Source organism: Mus musculus, chromosome 8 (assembly GCF_000001635.26).
Source record: "Mus musculus strain C57BL/6J chromosome 8, GRCm38.p6 C57BL/6J".
NCBI classification, from domain to species: domain Eukaryota; kingdom Metazoa; phylum Chordata; class Mammalia; order Rodentia; family Muridae; genus Mus; species Mus musculus.
Genome location: NC_000074.6, coordinates 69,054,903 through 69,073,136, shown reverse-complemented (window position 1 = coordinate 69,073,136; position 18,234 = coordinate 69,054,903). Strand labels below are relative to the sequence as shown.

The following is an 18,234-nucleotide window of genomic DNA, read 5'->3' as shown; positions in this document are numbered from 1 at the left end:
GTGCTCTTAACCACTGAGCCATCTCGTCACCCCCCCCCCCCCGTATGGAGTTTTGAAACCTCAAAGTCCACCCCCCAGTGACATACTTGCTCCAATAAAGCCACACCTCTTAATCCTTCTAATCCTTTCAAAGTGTCACTCCCTGGTAAATAAGTGTTGAAATATATGAGCCTGTGGAGGCAATTCTTATTCAAACACCAAAATGTCCCATCCACAAAGTACAGACTCAGGCTTAGTACAGAGGCCCAGGCTTCACATAGGTCAGTGGTTCTCAACCTTCCTAATGCTATAACACTTTAATACAGTTCCTACTGTTGTAGTGATCCCCAACTGCAAAGTTATTTTTGTGGCTACTTTGTAACTGTAATTTTGTTTCTGTTATGAATTGTAATGTAAATATGTGATATGCGACCTCTGTGAAAGGGTCACTCATCCTCTAAAGGGTTGTGACCCATGGATCAAAAACCACTGATATTGGTGGTTAGAAGAGAAAGGAAGGAGGCTCTGGTACCATTGGGAGACAGCAGTCTCCTAACAGGTTATAGGTGAAATGTTACAGGCTTCACATTTTCTTAGTGATGTGAGTATTGATGCTGAGAACAGCTGGCAGTTGGTGAGCACACCTTGTGTGGGATCCCGGAGAGCACGGGGTGGACTGAATGTAGTGGGTGCCAGAGGGCACTGGGTGGACTGAATGCAGTGGGGTGCCAGAGAGCACGGGGTGGACTGAAGGCAGTGGGGTGCCAGGGAGCACAGGGCAGACTGAATGCAGTGTGAAGGAAGCTCTGGCTTCCGGGAAATCTCGTCTAGGGTGAGCCCGAGGATTTGATAGATGCCTTTTCTGGGAAGAATACTTTGGGCCTTGTTCGTGGGTAGGCCCAAACATTTGCATGTTTGTTTATTTATGACTATGGATTCACATATTAAAAGCATGCTTTCAAATTAGCCCCATCTTTACTGTCCAACTATATGAATACCTGCTTCAATGCTCTCTTTCTTTGTTCTTCCGTTTTAGGATTGGCTATCACATCCCCATGTTTGTTGGCTTTATGATCATGTTTCTCTCCACACTAAGTAAGTCATTTGCTTTCCTTCACTAAGCATCTTTGAGTCTATCATGTAAATGTAGTGTCAGAGCAGGATTTAGTTACCCAGAGAACAAGCTAGCTAGAAGAGGGACTGAGATAGTGACATGAACCATGTCCTCTAATTGCAATCATTCTCATCTCCTAGAGGAGAACAGATTCTTAATTCAGTGAAAATCACGAGGGCTGTGTATAGATATGTACATTGACTTGGGGAGGTAGGGTTGTGTGTGTGTGCGTGTGTGTGTGTGTGTGTGCAAAACTGTGTGTGTAAACGTGTGTGTAACTAATCTCTTGAGCAAGCTTACTGCAAGCCTTCCATCTTTTAAGAGATAGTATTTTGTTGGTATGCAAAGGGTGACTAACAACAAAAACGGATGTTGGAACATAGTAACTAGAAAAATCCCAAAAGCCTGGTGTTTTCCAGCTAAGGGCTTTAAAGGTCATACCTTAGGAAAGTAAATTTGCTGCAGAAACCAGAAAGTAAATGATAAGTCTCCTCCAGTATCAGCTTGATGTTACTAATAAAATGGAGGTGGAATCAATGCAGCAAGGTGAATAAGCTTGCTGTCTGAGCCTGAGTATTGCACAGGGGAAGCCCTCGGGGATGCCCACTTTAGGGGCTCAGTGTAGGGAAGGCACCTGTGGACCCACCGTTGGTTCCTCTGCTGATTCTCTGCTCCCGATCATACAGCTGCTCCCTTTTGATTTCTGAGTTTTCTATCACATATCTGCCCTCTCGGCTTCTCTTCCCTCCCAGAGTAGGACCTGACCCAATGCAAAGTTCAACAAGAAACAGTTGCATTTACGGACACAAGAGCTTGAGATGGGACTTTCTAGCTGACAACGGGAAGTCCACTTGCGAAATTATAACTGAATGAAGGAAAATGGAGTCACCAGGCTCTGATGTTAGCTCTAAGCTTGGGGTCACAGAGAAGGTCCTCATCAAACTCTGCGGGACACTAAACAAAACTAAAACCAGTTAAAGAAGGCAAGGAATGTATGGGAGGTGGAAGGACTGGTTGGATTGGGAGAGAAATGGGAGAGGGTGATAGGTGGGAACCAGAGTATACAAGTATGAAGTTGTAGAAGATAACAATTTACTAATAAGAAAAGAAAATTAGGAAGTTCAGATTAGCTGTGTTCATTCGTCTTCCATAAGTTCAGCTTGTGTTAGAGAGCAAATTAAGATCATAGTCATCCAATGTGACTTAGGAATTCATTAAAAAAATTTCTAGAACACATATAAAGAGTAAAATATAATCCATGTGTGTAGAGGAGGTGATTGCCTTGGGAGTTGCAACCATAGCCGGCAAAATAAGACCACAAAGTGTACCTGCAACCCAAGCTATTTAGCATAAAATTCTTACCTACTCCTCTGCCAAGAAACAGGAGATTAAAGGCGTTTCCATTTACCTCATTGTGTGTGAGAGATAACAATTATGGTTTCTATGATGTCACTAGTGTTGTTCTATTGAGTTAGCCTAATTCTCTACAAAAGAAAATGTATTCGGGCATTAGGATAGCCTGTGTAAGCCTTAAGGTTTGAATAAAATAATGAGCAAGAACTGGGTGTGCTGGCACAGGCCTTTAATCCTAGCACTTAGGAGCTAGAAGCAGGGATTAGAAGGTCATTGTCAGCCTTGGCTATAGTAAGCCCAGGGCTAGCCCACACTGCAAGGGGCTCTGTCTCAAAAAAGCAAAATAACCAAGAAGAGGTTGCTTATGCCCATCACTCCTCTCTGGAGCCCCTCTCTGGGATTCACTACTGTAACAAATAATGACCCATATTAACTTAGAAAAAAGAAAAAGAAAATAATTGTTTTTTTCTGATAGTGGGACCAACTGACCTGATTTTTCCACGACTGAGGTTTTGCACAATGTAAATTTCAGTTCTGAAGCTAAAACAGTTTCAGGTAATGCAAGACAAATTGGCCACTCCATTGTTTAAGGACATAAAAGTGGTGGGATTTGAGCTTACTAGATATTAGAAAGTTCAAGAATGGGCATTTCAGGCCAAAAAATAAAAATAAAAAATTTTTTTAAAAGGAGGGATCAAGAATGTGTGCGTTTGGGAGACAATGAGGAGTGGAGTGCTGTCATGTTGGGCTTCATTCAGCTAAGCTCATAAAACACAACCAGCGACACCTATAATGAGTGGCCAGGAAGATTAAGTTTGTCTGGTTCAGAGATCTTGAGAAGGTTTTTTTCCCTCTGGAGATATTGTTTGGGAGTTGAGGATGAGGGCTGTCTGGGTCTATCACACAACCTCCACACCCTGTAATTTAGTTTGAGACAGAACTCTCTAGTTTGCTTCTCAGTTTTGTTGTGTTAGTCACTAGTAGGTGGTGTGTCTTGAAGACTGTGAGTTGCATGTGCCTTTTCTTTTTCACATCTGCCACCAGTCCAGCAGAGCAGCACAGTCAATGTCATTCAATAAATCCCAACTGGTACATTTAAGTGTTAATCCTTTAAATTTTTAAAAATTTATTTATCTTTATGTGCATTGGTATTTTGCTTACAAGTATTTCTGTGTGAAGGTGTCAGATTCCCTAGAACTGGAATTAGACTGTTGCAAGCTGCCATGTGGGTGGTGGAAATTGAAATCGAGTCCTCTGGAAGAGCAGCCAATGTTCTTAACTGCGGAGCCATCTTCCCAGCCCCTAAATATGTTAATTCTATGAAATGATGGGTCTCATCTCATCATGTATGCTTAAGGTCTATGTAATAGTGACTCATCTCTGCTCGGAATGACATCCTCCATGAAATCTAAGTCAGCCTGCTAACAGAGCTGACCTCCTCCTCCAGTTTCTCCTCCTCCTCCCCCTCCTCCCCCTCTTGTTTGTATTCTTAAAGGAATTCTTGATTTATTTATTTATTTATTTATTTATTTATTTATTTATTTATTTATTTATTTATTTATTTATTTTACTCTATATGCATGCCACAGAGCACATTAAGGTAAGAGGAGAGCTTGCAGGAGTTGGTTCTCTCCCACCATGTAGTGCTAGGATTGCACTCATGCTGCAGGCTTCCAGGGATTGCACTCATGCTGCAGGCTTCCAGGGATTGCACTCATGCTGCAGGCTTGGCAACAAGCACTGTTACCTACTGAGCTCTCTCTCTGGCCTAAAAATCATTTAAAAAATGGTTTTATTCATATCCTATTTTGTTTCCTGTTGTTGTGATATAATGTTTTTTTTTTTCCAAAAGGAACTTGGTGAATAAAAAGGTTTGTTTAGCTTACAGAGTATATAGTCCATGATTGGGAAAAGCCAAGGCAGGAACCCAGAGGCAGAAACTGATGCAGAGGTCATAAAAAATGATGCTTACTAGCTTGCTCCTAATAGCTTGCTTAGCTACCTTTCTTGTACCATCCTGGACCATCTGCCTAGGAATGGCACTGCCCATGTTGGGCTGGGTCCTCCTGTATTGTTTAACAATTAAGAAAATGGCTCATAGACGTGGCCACAGGCCAATCTGGTCTAGGCAATTCTTCAACTGAGGTCATCTCTTCCCAGATGACCCTGGGCTATGTTGTTGATCACCAAATCTAACTGTGACAATTAACCTAATTAACCCAGTATCTAACAATGGGTTTTGCTACGAGTTTCATACATAATATTATGTATTTTTGACCATGGTCACCCACCTCCCTAATTACCCTCTTTTCTCCACCCTCACTCTCACTGGTACTTCCTCTTCCCAAGGAATCCCCCTGCTACCCTGGAATTAGGGTTCCTTACAGATGGGTGGATGGGAGGCTATTTTACAGGAGCCCAAACAGCCTACTAATATCTAAGGAACCCCTCTCTCTTTCTCAGTGTTTGCTTTCTCTGGCACCTATGCCCTGCTGTTTGTGGCCCGAACTCTCCAAGGCATTGGATCTTCATTTTCATCTGTTGCAGGTAATACTGTAACACACACACACACACACACACACACACACACACACACACACACCCCTCTTACCACTACTTTTATCACTACTTTAGGCACTACATAGAATTTACATGAAGAGATTAAGGAGAATACCATCCATGGAGGTAGCCATTGTGATTCAGGAATGAACTGATTGTAGACTTCTGGGCAAGGCCCATAAATTTCTGGCCTAGATTAACTTCTGATGTTACTCAGGTGCAGCCAGCTCAAGTAAGAATAAGCCAAAGCTCAGGGTTTTATCTACTGCCTCTCCATGGTCCTTCCTTTGCATTGCTTTTAATTTAATAGGGATTATCTCATTAATGTCACTGGAGTTTTCTGAGTATTGATAAACAAAAATGTCACAGTATCACAGGAGGCTGCTGTGTTCTGCCCCTCACACAGCTGAATGGCCTGATGGTCTGTCTACTTGCCAGATATTGCCAGTCCACACTCTCTCCCGTGTACCTAGAGTTTTCACGTTCCTCTTTGAGCACCATACTGAATACAGTTGTCCACTCATATGTCTTCCTTTCTCTGACCTCCTGGTCTGTGACCTCCTCATGCAAGGGAGGTGTGTAAGGGAATGATAAAATCCTATGAAACATGAAATAACTAGACAATAGTATTAGTATATTACCCTTCCTTGAAGGCTTCTCATTTTTAACAATATTGACAATGTCAGCACCAAAGTAATGAGCTGTATGTAGGGGAGCACGGAGAGGCAACTGTGGAGAACAGTATGTGTGATATACCATGAGCTAAGTCTTATAAAATCCCTCAAATTAAATATCCAATAAAGACCATCACTCAAGATATTACAGGGTTGGGACCAAGGGCTGTGGGAAGCGATCAGTAACTTCCCATATGCCAACTCTAACTGTTATTTTCTATCCAGGGCTTGGGATGCTGGCCAGTGTCTATACGGATAACTACGAGAGAGGAAGAGCCATGGGAATTGCTTTGGGGGGCCTGGCTTTGGGACTTCTGGGTAAGCAGCAGCTAGGCAAAGGCCTGAGCTCAGGAGATGAGGCATTGCACACTCTGCTCTGTAAAGATGGCTCCAGGAGGCAGGTACCTCCTGTGGTGGAAGACAAGTGTTTTCTGTGCCTCCCTGGCCCCCAATTGTGTTCACTCCTTCAGAACTATCACTAGGGAAAGATGACATTTCTTTCTCCATAAAAAGCTACAAAATGCAGGAGGACCTGGGGCCATCCTGAAGGCCAATCTCTTCGAGAGAGTGAATGTGCTCACATTACTGACCACTGCCCCCATCACCTCTACTTTCATACAAGGCTGGTGCTTTCCACAGGAGAGCTGGTCTTTTGCCAGAATCCCTGCTGATTTCACAGAAGTAATCTCTTTTAATCCTCATTACCAATTTGTGAAGGATAAATGGTTGTCCCCAGGGAAAAGATAAGAATAAGAGTTTAGGAGCTATCAAAAGTAATTTGAGAGCCAGGAATAAAGAGTCAGATTTTCTATACTCAGAAGCCCCAGCTCCAAACAACAGGCTTATGTTTTCCTTGAGGCGTCGACCTCATGTTGACTATCTAAACAAGCTTTCCTTTCGCTGAGCACTCTCCCAGGCCAAGCACATTGCTGGCACAGATGGCATGGAGATTACAGCTTTCAAGGATGTTCTGCACTCAGGGAGTTTACAAGATTGCTGAGGGAGGCCCCAAGTCTCTTTCTTCTCTGACCTGTGCCCTCCCAGCCACCATGGTAGCTGTTCGTAGCTGTATTGATATCCACCATCCGATGTGTGTCATATCAGACTACCTCATCACAGTCACTATTGGAAGAATGAGCATATTTTATCCCTTAGAGCCCCTTCAAGGTCAGCTTTTTCCTCTTTCTTGGTTAGAACATGGCACTAGCCTCCTACTGGTTCTCTGTCACACCCTCTCCTTCCTTCATGGTACATACCGCCCAAAGAATCATTTTAGAGCCTACAACAGGTGGTTCTTCTCTGCTAAAAAGTATCATGTTTCTCAATAACCAACAAGGCCCAGTAGATGCCTCATCTGGACATCTAGAGCCCTTGATCAATGTTGCCTCAACCATATTAATCTCCACATTTCCCCTCAAAATACTCATGTTCCATTCACATCAGCCTTCACCCACTTTTAGACACTTCAGACCTGCTCCTACACATTGTCCCAGGTGCAACAGACTTGGCAAAGCGTTTGCGACCACCTGGCCATCCTGAACCAGTTCACTAGTGTAAGAGTATTTTGTGCACAAGACCATTTATTTACTGCTGAGTATTTTGCCACATTTCAATGACTTGTCATATCACCTCCCTGCCCCTGCCCTACTAAATTGTATTTACTAGAAAGGTCTTTGTCCTTGAGGACAGAGACTGAATATCCTTGACCCCTGAGACCCCAGCCTCAGTAGAGCTTAGTCCCCAAAGCCTTCAGAAAAGGCTCAGCAGGTGATGTGGTCTCACTGCAGGTGTCTGTGCTCCCTTTCCTTTTAGTGGGAGCACCTTTTGGAAGTGTGATGTATGAATTTGTGGGCAAGTCCTCACCATTCCTCATCTTGGCCTTCCTGGCACTTCTGGATGGAGGTAGGTCAATGCTGGTGCCTCCAGACAGCTCAGCTCAGGTTGGAAGTGCATTATGCCATAGTGTCTGCCTTGACATGCTTAGATGGGGCAAGGACTGCTCCATTCTAGGAAAAAAAGAAAGAAACTGAGGAAGTCAAGGTGGTAGCTATGTGGCCATTAGTAGAATCCCAGATAACCAGTGAATAAACAGAACTGTTCTCATTTCCCTTTTTTCTCAGCTCTCCAGTTTTGCATCCTATGGCCTTCGAAAGTGTCTCCTGAGGTAAGTGATCATGAAACTCCATCATTCTGGGATAAATAGCATGGCTGAGCCCAGGAGAAAGGGGAAGTCAGGAAAAGTGAACTCCAGATTTAGATTCCAGGCAGGCTTACACTTAGGGTAGCAAAGGAATCTGCCTTGGTATTGGACAAAGATGGAAATATGGCTGTAGAAAGAACTGTTTCTCGAAAAAGAAAAAAAAAAGAAAGCACTGTTTTCTAAAGGATGAAGAAGGTGACAGAGACCTCCCAACAACCTGCTCTAAGAGCATCCCCAGTTGAACACCATTCAGTCATAGTTAATAAATACCAGAGCTGGTGCTTATCTGACTCCAAGCAAAAGATGGCTGTATTATGAGGGGGATGGGCACAGCATTAAGGGAGGAGTTGCCCAGGGTGCAATCACTAATTAAGGAGGTACTGGGGTGCAAGCATTTTTCCTGTGACAGAAGCAGTGGTTTCAGCTGGGCCAGGTCCACTCTCAGTATGGGTGAACTGCCTGAAGTCAAAGGAGAAGGGACTAGAACAACAGAGGTAGAGAAGAAATGGACACCATTGGGAAAGAAAGGGTGTATCTGAGCTGGAGGAGAGTCTATATACAGAGAGCACGGAGGTAGGATCCTGTATAAAGCTGATAGAGAGGACATACTGTGGATATGATACTGGGGCCTGAGAGGCAATGGGAAGACTAGAAAGAAGTTTTCCTTGTGATAGGAAGAAAAACTTAGAAAATGAAACTAAAGCGGTGAAGAAAGACATCCAGAGACTGGATGTGTTTATCTCACTGTTTGCCTCTAAAAAGTGTCAGCAAAATAAGGCAAAAGACATGATTTTTCCAAGGACTGGGAAACCGAGTAAGACCAAACCAGAGTCAGAGACCCAGTTTCGTGTAGCCCAGGCTGGCCGTTAACTCACTATGCAGCAGAGGCAGAGGATGACCTTGAACTCCTGTCCTTCCTTCCTCTACCTCCTGAGCTCTAGGATAGCAGGGGCTACCAAAGTGCCTGATTCCGAAATGTCCTCTTTAAGCCAAGGACAAAGAAGAACTGAAAGAAAACAAAGAAGTCTCCAGAAGATGAAAATTTTAAATCCTGGAATTAATGATAGTTAAAAAGGCTGAAATAAGAAACGTATAGACAAAAATGAGAGCAATTGCCCTCATTAAACAGGGGAGAGATTTCAAACAAGGCAGATTGTAGTGTCACAGGGAGAGGGTGGTGGTGAAGTGGGGGAAGAGGGGTGGGAGTGGGCTGAATAACAAGGGTGACCAGGTGACCAGCCACGTGGCAAAAAGAAGCCAGGAAGACTAGGAATCAAAAGAGATTCAGAAGCTAAAAATAGGAGGAGAAGAGAAGAGAGAAGGGAGCTATACCTAAAAGCAAAGCAAACCGAGGCCCACAGAGTTAACGGAGGCCCACAGAGTTAACGGAGGCCCACAGAGTTAACGGAGATAAAGAGTGCAAAGGGGAGAATCAGCCCCACCCCCTAGACAGCAGCAGAGAGAAGGGCAGTGAGGAAAATCTTTAGACTGCAGCAGAACAAAGCAAGGCAGGCCAGTGCAGTTAGTGTGTGCTATGCAGCCCCAGGAGGAGTGGAGAAGAAAGGGTCAAAGGGTAAGGAAGTGCCTCCACCCCCGGACTTACCTCATAGTGGGAACAGCTGCCACAGCATGGGCGTTTGCAAGCCTTTGGACCTGCACTTTGCCCTCTACATTGTTTTCTTCTTTTCCTGGTTTACTTATTTATTCTGGTTTCTTGTGAATCAGGGCCCCATACTGTAGATCTGTCTGGTATTGAACTCAATGGTAATCCTCCTGACTCAGCCTCCCCAAGTTGTAGGTTTATAGCCATGAGTGGGAACACTTGTTTTTTTTTTTTGTTTGTTTGTTTGTTTAACAGGGCTTAAAATTATTTCTTTTATTTTTGAGATTATAATATAGATACATCATTTTCCCCTTCCCTTTCCTCCCTCTAAAGCCTGCCATATTTCATTTCTTCTTCTTCTTCTTCTTCTTCTTCTTCTTCTTCTTCTTCTTCTTCTTCTTCTTCTTCTTCTTCTTCTTCTTCTTCTTCTTCTTCTTCTTCTTTTTCTTCTTCTTCTCCTCCTCTTCCTCCTCCCCCTCCTCTTCCTGCTCCTCCTCCTCTTCCTCCTGCTCCTCCTCCTCTTTCTCCTTTTCTTCCTCTTCCTCCTTCTTCAAAATATATACTCTGAATAGAAAGTTGAGGGCTAGTTGAGTGCTGGTGGTGCAGTCCTCTACACCTGGGAGGCAGAGGCAGAGGCAGAGGCAGAGGCAGAGGCAGAGGCAGAGGCAGAGGCAGAGGCAGAGGCAGAGGCAGAGGCAGAGGCAGAGGCAGAGGCAGAGGCAGAGGCAGAGGCAGAGGCAGAGGCAGAGGCAGAGGCAGAGGCAGAGGCAGAGGCAGAGGCAGAGGCAGAGGCAGAGGCAGAGGCAGAGGCAGAGGCAGAGGCAGAGGAGGCAGGTGAATATGAGTTTGAGGCTAGCCTGGTCTACAGAGTGGTTTTCAGGACAGTGAGAGGGCTACAAAGAGAAACCCTGTCTCGGGGATACCAAGAAAAATAAATAAATAAATAAATAAATAAATAAATAAATAAATAAGAAAAAGAAGTTGAGGGTTAATTTATTGGTGGAATATTTTTGAAGGTAGGCCTGGGTAATATGTGGCATATTACAGCTTAGGCTTATAGTTCCATCATGCTTACTTTATTTGTCTTTACATCCTACTTGATGTTTTTCCTCCAGTGTTTTAGGAAGAGTATACCAATTTTTTACTTAAAAGTACACAGAATACATTAATATTACATTTTAATTCTTATAAAACATTTAATAGATTTTATTCTATTATAATTTTTTAGATTTATTTCATTTTATATGTATGTCTATTTTCTCTGTGTGTGCATATGTGTGTGTGCATATGTGTGTGTGTGTGTGTGTGTGTGCTCGCACACGCCATGCATGCCTGATGCCTGTGGAAGCCAGCAGAGGGCACTGGATCCTTTGGACTGGAGTCCATGGTGGTTGTGAGCCACCATGTCATGCTGGGAGTTGAACCCAGGTCCTCTATAAGAGTAGCAAGTGCTCTTAACCACTGAGCTTCATCTCCAGCTACCATTATAATAATTTAAAAAATAACTTTCAAAATGGAAAGTTTCAAAATTCAGAACATGTGTATGCACTATTTATTAAGGGCTATAGAGAAGATCAGTTTCTTGTTATTATCTTAACATGAGGCATATATTTTAAGAAAATCATTTTAGAGGAATTAAAGGTTCTCTTTCAGCAAAAATGGCAGAATGAGTGTGGTAGGTCACTAAGTCAGCACTAAAGAAGCTGGGGCAAGAGGATCATGACAAAGGTGTTTATGGCAGTATTATACTGAGGAATAAAATGCTGATAAAAAAAATCTTTCTAGCCATGGGCAAAACAGTTAAGCAATTGTTTATATATCAATCACAACTTGATTACTAATTATGAAGTATTAACAAATACAGGAAAGCTTTAGAAAATATGATGGAGAAGAAAGCCATCATGTGACAATATCTGTGCAGTATAAGTAAAAACAAATTATCCAAGTAAGGTTGCAAGAATGAAGGAGGAAGAGTGAGAGAAATGAAAATAGTTATACTTTGTTAAAGAAAACACCACAAAGCCAGGCAATTGTAGCACAGGCCTTTAACCCCAGTACTCGGCAGGCAGAGGTAGGTAGGTGGATTTCTGTGAGTTTGAGGCCAGCCTGGTCTAGGAGCGACTTCCAGGACAGCCAAGGCTCTGTTATACAGAGAAAACCTATCTTAAACAAACAAACAAACACACAAACAAACATCACTATGAAGAAATAATGCAAAAAAACAAACAAACAAGGAAAAATGAGGACATGTATATGGTAGGTTTGATGCAAAGGTTTGGTAGATCAAGGTATTTGAAGAGTAATTAACGTCACATATAAAAGTCCTTGGCACTTTATGTCTCAGGAGCCCTGTCTAGCATACATCTGCGGTTTGTCTTACAAATTCCAGGGAATGACTATTTTCAGCCCCATTTTACAGCTGCAGAGTGCTCCTGAAAGAATTTGGGACTGTGATACAATTGCTGCTCTAAGAGTGCCATTCCCCCTCAGTGTGACAGATGCCTCTTGCAGTCTGCTGCCAAGGTGTCAAGGAGTAGGAGTAACCACCCACCCAAAACTCCTTAGAGAAAAGCACCAGCCTGCTTGCAGACTCTCAGACCTGGGAGGTGTTTGGTCCCAGCACCCTTAGGGTAACTATCTGCCCAGGCCAGCAATATTCAACCGGATGGCTCTACCTTTATTTTACTGAGTGGCCTGTATGGTAGTCCTACTGAATACTCAACAAAGAGACTAGCTTGTGACAATAGGAAGTAAAGTATGTATAAATAATTTTTAAAAACTTGAAGGCTGGCTGTAGCTCAGTTGGTAAGATGCTTGGTTAGCACACATGAAGCCTTGAGCGATCTCATGCTCCACCTTGTCTCCTTCCACTGTAATGTGTGCAGTGACTGTTTCCATGATAGAGAGAGTATACACAGGTTAGTTGGCACCAAGACCTCCACTTCTAGCTCACTCCACAGCACTTGCAACTGATTTCCTCAGTCTATATCTCCTCTGTATGCATTTATATTGAGAATATTTAAAAAAAATTTATTTACATATTTGTGCAATCCTACAATATGAATAATCCTACTCACATATATACATACACGTGCAAACACACACACACACACACACACACACACACACACACACACACACCTACTAGGGAGCAGCTTAGATTTTTGCAGTTCCTTTGGCCTTCATACTCTGCTTAGAAAGTACTTGGATTCATTTTTATTTTCACTTTTATGTACAATGCATTTAAGATCCAGTTATGTTCGTTTGTTGATCTTGATTTTTTTTTTTTTTATTTTTTGGTCTTTCTTCCCTCCGTTCTTGCTTGGTGCACTAGGGTACTGGGCCCCAGTACAGATTGATGACTTAACTCCTATCCCTCAGTGTTGTCAGCATTGGCTTCTGTGATACCTCTCTTCCTGGTGTGTGATTGGTCAACTTGTCCCAGTGGTCCCTTTCCCCAGTTTCTTTCTGTTCCAGTTTCTTTCTGTTGCCGTGATAAAATACACAGAAATGCTCAATCCTCTGGGCACCTTCCCCATCAGAGGAGAGCTTGCCTCCAGGAAGTGTTCTGACCCCCGGACTCATGTGAGATCACCATTTTCTATCTGGGGTCTCTTTGAGGTGCAGGAGAGCCCTCAGGCCTCAGAAGCAACAGAGCTTCTTGGACAGGGACTCTTTGGGTCCTCATCCTCAGTCAGGAGGTGGAGCTGATCCTCAGTCCTCTGTGCACCTTTCCTGCCAGGGGAGAGCTTGCCTCCAGGGAGTGCTCTGACCCCTGGGACTCAGTACTCCCAGGAGTGCTGCTAGAGGCTAACAGACTCACAGGAGGAATAAGCTCCAGCCAGAGACAGCTAGAGCGTCTAACACCAGAGATTACCAGATGGTGAGGGGTGAGCAAAGGAATCTTACCAACAGAAAACAAGACCACTCTGCATCATTAGAACCCAGTACTCCCACCGCAGCGAGTCCTGGATACCTCAACACACCAGAAAAGCAAGATTCAGATTTAAAATCATACCTCATGATGCTGGTAGAGGATTTTAAGAAGGACATTAATAACTCTCTTAAAGAAATACAGGAGAACACAGGTAAACAACCAGAAGCCCTTAAAGAGGAAACACAAAAATCCCTTAAAGAATTACAGGAAAACACAACCAAAATTGTTCCAAAACAATTTGGAATTGAACAAAACCATCCAAGATCTAAAAATGGAAGTAGAAACAACAAAGAAAACCCAAAGGGAGACAACTCTGGAGATAGAAACCCTAGGAAAGAAATCAGGAGCCATAGTTGCGAGCATCACAAACAGAATACAAGAGATGGAAGAGAGAATCTCAGGTGCAGAAGATTCCATAGAAAACATGAACACAACTATCAAAGAAAATGCAAAATGCAAAAAGATCCTAACTCAAAACATCCAGAAAATCCAGGACACAATGAGAAGACCAAATCTAAGGATAATAGATATAAATGAAAATGAAAAATTTCAACTTAAAGGGCCAGTAAATATCTTCAACAAAATTATAGAAGAAAATTTCTCTAACCTAAAGAAACAGATGTCCATGAACAGACAAGAAGCCTCCAAATAGACTGGAACAGAAAAGAAATTCCTCCTGACACATAATAATCTGAACAAAAAAATGCACTAAGTAAAGATAGAATATTAAAAGCAGTAAGGGAAAAAGGTCAAGTAACATATAAAGGCAGACCTATCAGAATTACACCAGACTTCTCACCAGAGACTATGAAAGCCAGAAGATCCTGGGCAGATGTTATACAGACCCTAAGAGAACACAAATGCCAGCTCAGGCTACTATACCCAGGAAAACTCTCAGTTAGCATAGATAGAGAAACCATAGTATTCCATGACAAAACCAAATTTACATAATATCTTTCCATGAATCCAGCCTTTCAAATAATAATAAAGGGAAAACTCCAACACAAGGAGGGGAAACTACACCCTAGGAAAAGCAAGAAAGTAATCCTTCAACAAACCTAAAAGAAGATAGCCACAAGAACAGAATCCCAACTCTAACAACAAAAATAACAGGAAGCAGCAATTACTTTTCCTTAATATCTCTTAATATCAATTGACTCAATTCCCCAATAAAAAGACATAGACTAACAAACTGGCTACACAAACAAGACCCAACATTTTGCTGCTTACAGGAAACTCATCTCAGAGAAAAAGATAGACACTACCTCAGAATGAAAGGCTGGAAAACAATTTTCCAAGCAAATGGTATGAAGAAACAAGCTGGAGTAGCCATTCTAATATCTAACAAAATCGACTTCCAACCCAAAATAATCAAAAAAGACAAGGAGGGGCACTTCATACTCATCAAAGGTAAAATCCTCCAAGAGGAACTCTCAATTCTGAATATATATGCTCCAAATACAAGGGCAGCCACATTCATTAAAGAAACTTTAGTAAAGCTCAAAGCACACATTGCACCTCACACAATAATAGTGGGAGACTTCAACACACCACTTTCACCAATGGACAGATCGTGGAAACAGAAACTAAACAGAGACACATTGAAACTAACAGAAGTTATGAAAGAAATGGATTTAACAGATATCTACAGAACATTTTATCCTAAAACAAAAGGATATACCTTCTTCTCAGCACCTCAGGGTACCTTCTCCAAAATTGACCATATAATTGGTCACAAAACAGGCCTCAACAGATACAAAAATATTGAAATTTTTCCATGCATCCTATCAGATCACAATGGACTAAGGCCGATCTTCAATAACAACATTATAAATAATAGAAAGCCAACATTCATGTCACACTCTACTCAATGATACCTTGTCAAGGAAGAAATAAAAGAGATTAAAGACTTTTTAGAGTTTAATGAAAATGAAGCCACAACATATTCAAACTTATGGGACACAATGAAAGAAGTCCTAAGAGGAAAACTCATAGCTCAGAGTGCCTCCAAAAAGAAACTGGAGGGAGCATACACTAGCAGCTTGACAGCACACCTAAAAGCTCTAGAACAAAAGGAAGCAAATTCACCCAAGAGGAGTAGAAGGCAGGAAATAATCAAACTCAGGGCTGAAATCAACCAAGTGGAAACAAAAAGAATTATACAAAGAATCAACCAAATCAGGAGCTGTTTCTTTGAGAAAATCAACAAGATAGATAAACCCTTAGCCAGACTAATGAGAGGGCACAGGGACAGTATCCTAACTAACAAAATCAGAAATGAAAAGGGAGACATAAAAACAGAATCTGTGGAAATCAGATCCTATTACAAAAAGCTACACTCAACAAAACTGGAAAACTTGGATGAAATGGACAATTTTCTAGACAGATACTAGGTACCAAAGTTAAATCAGAAGTAGATTAATGATCTAAACAGTCCCATATCCCCTAAATAAATAGAAACAGTCATTAATAGTCTCCCAACCAAGGACCAGATAGGTTTAGTGCAGAGTTCTACAGATCAAAGAAGGGCAAATACCAATGCTCCTCAAACTATTCCACAAAATAGAAACAGAATGTACTCTACCCAATTCATTCTATAAAGCCACAATTACTTTGATACCTAAACCATACAAAGACCCAACAAAGAAAGAGAACTTCAGACCAATTTCCCTTATGAATATCGATGCAAAAATACTCAATAAAATTCTCACAAACTGAATCCAAGAACACATCAAAATGATCATCCATCATGATCAAGTAGGCTTCATCCCAGGGATGCAGGGATGGTTTAATATATGGAATCCATTAAGGTAATCCACTATATAAACAAACTCAAAGACAAAAACCACATGATCATCTCATTAAATGCTGAGAAAGCATTTGACAAAATCCAACACCCATTCATGATAAAAGTCTTGGAAAGATCAGGAATTCAAGGCCCATACCTAAATATGATAAAAGCAATGTATAGCAAACCAGTAGCCAACATCAACCTAAATGGAGAGAAACTTGAAGCAATCCCATTAAAATCGGGGATTAGACAAGGCTCCCCACTTTCTCCCTACCTATTCAATATAGTACTTGAAGTCCTAGCCAGAGCAATTAAACAAAAAAAGCAGAGATCAAGGGCATAAAAATTGGAAAGGAAGAAGTCAAAATATCACTATATGCAGATGATATGATAGTATATACAAGTGACCCTAAAAATCACACCAGAGAACTCCTAAACCTGATAAACAACTTCAGTGCAGTAGGTGCATATAAAATTAACTCAAACAAATCAGTGGCCTTTCTCTACACAAAGGATAAACAGGATGAGAAAGAAATTAGGGAAACAACACCCTTCACAATAGTCACAAATAATGTAACTTACTTTGGTGTGACTCTAAGGAAGTGAAAGATCTGTATGATAAGAACTTCAAGTCTCTGAAGAAAGAAATTGAAGAAGATCTCAGAAGATGGAAAGATCTCCCATGCTCATGGATTGGCAGGGTTAATATAGTAAAAATGACTATCTTGTCAAAAGCAATCTATAGATTCAATGTAATCCCCATCAAAATTCCAACTCAATTCTTCCCAGAGCTAGAAAGGGTAATTTGCAAGTTCATCTGGAATAACAAAAAAGCTAGGATAACAAAAACTATTCTCAATAGTAAAAGAAGCTCTGGTGGAATCACCACACCTGACCTCAAGCTATACTAAAGAGCAATTGTGGTAAAAACTGTTGGTACTGGTACAGTGACAGACAGGTAGATCAATGGAATAGAATTGAAGACCCAAAATGAACCCACGCACCTATGGTCACTTGACCTTTGCCAAAAGTGCTAAAATCATCCAGTGGAAAAAAAGACATCATTTTCAACAAATGGTGCTGGCACAACTGGCGGGTATCATGTAGAAGAATGTGAATTGATCCATTCTTATCTCCTGTACAAAGCTCAAGTCTAAGTGGATCAAAGACCTCCACATAAAACCAGAGACAGTGAAATTTATAGAGGAGAAAGTGGGGAAAAGCCTTGAAGATACGGGCACAGGGAAAAAATTCCTGAATAGAACACCAATAGCTTGTGCTGTAAGATCAAGAATTGACAAATGGGACCTCATAAAATTGCAAAGCTTCTGTAAGGGAAAGGACACTGTCAATAAGACAAAAAGGCCACCAAAAGATTGGGAAAAGATCTTTACCAATCCTAAATCCGATAGGGGACTAATATCTCATATATATAAAGAACTCAAGAAGTTGGACTCCAGAAAACCAAATAACCCTATTAAAAGATGGGGTACAGAGTTAAACAAAGAATTCTTAACCGAGGAATATGGAATGGCTTGGTTTATCAAGTCTCAAGTTCTTGGTCACCCAAGCAGTGTCAGATACGGGTTCCATCTTGTAGAGTGGTCCTTAAGTCAAATCAGATATTGATTGGTTATCCCCACAAACTTTCTGTTATCCTCAGCTCTAGTGTATCTCACAGACAGGACACTGCTGTGGACCATCTGGCTGGGTTGGTGGTTGCTTCTCCTTTGACAGTGTGCATGGTACCTCCCTGTTCCAAAGATGCTAGAACACAGAGACGAAGGCTTTGATTCTTGAGCCTTTTCTTGGGCTCTTTTCCTTCTGCTTGTTTTATCCAATTCTGATGTGTTAGGTTTTGTTTCATCGTATTAGTTTACATTGTATTATTATATTATAATTATCCCTTAGAAGCCTGTTTGTTTTCTAATGAGAGATAGAAAGGGAGTAGGTTTAGATGGGTGGGGGTGGGGTGGGGGGGTTGGGGAGACCCTCCAGAGTGCATCAGAGACCTGGGAGGTGAG

At 41.8% G+C, this 18,234-nt stretch overlaps 1 protein-coding gene across 4 annotated transcripts in view; it reads left to right on the top strand.

Moving 5' to 3' along the window:
• Positions 1-18,234, top strand: part of Slc18a1 (solute carrier family 18 (vesicular monoamine), member 1) — a 51,531-nt gene that overhangs the window by 16,102 nt on the left and 17,195 nt on the right. For all 4 annotated transcript variants that reach the window (NM_153054.2, XM_017312522.2, XM_011242262.3 and 1 more), the window contains 5 exons: positions 1,016-1,074; positions 4,910-4,993; positions 5,905-5,997; positions 7,492-7,581; positions 7,800-7,843. In NM_153054.2, the coding sequence (NP_694694.1) occupies positions 1,016-1,074; positions 4,910-4,993; positions 5,905-5,997; positions 7,492-7,581; positions 7,800-7,843 (370 nt within the window). The remainder of the gene's footprint in view (positions 1-1,015; positions 1,075-4,909; positions 4,994-5,904; positions 5,998-7,491; positions 7,582-7,799; positions 7,844-18,234) is intronic.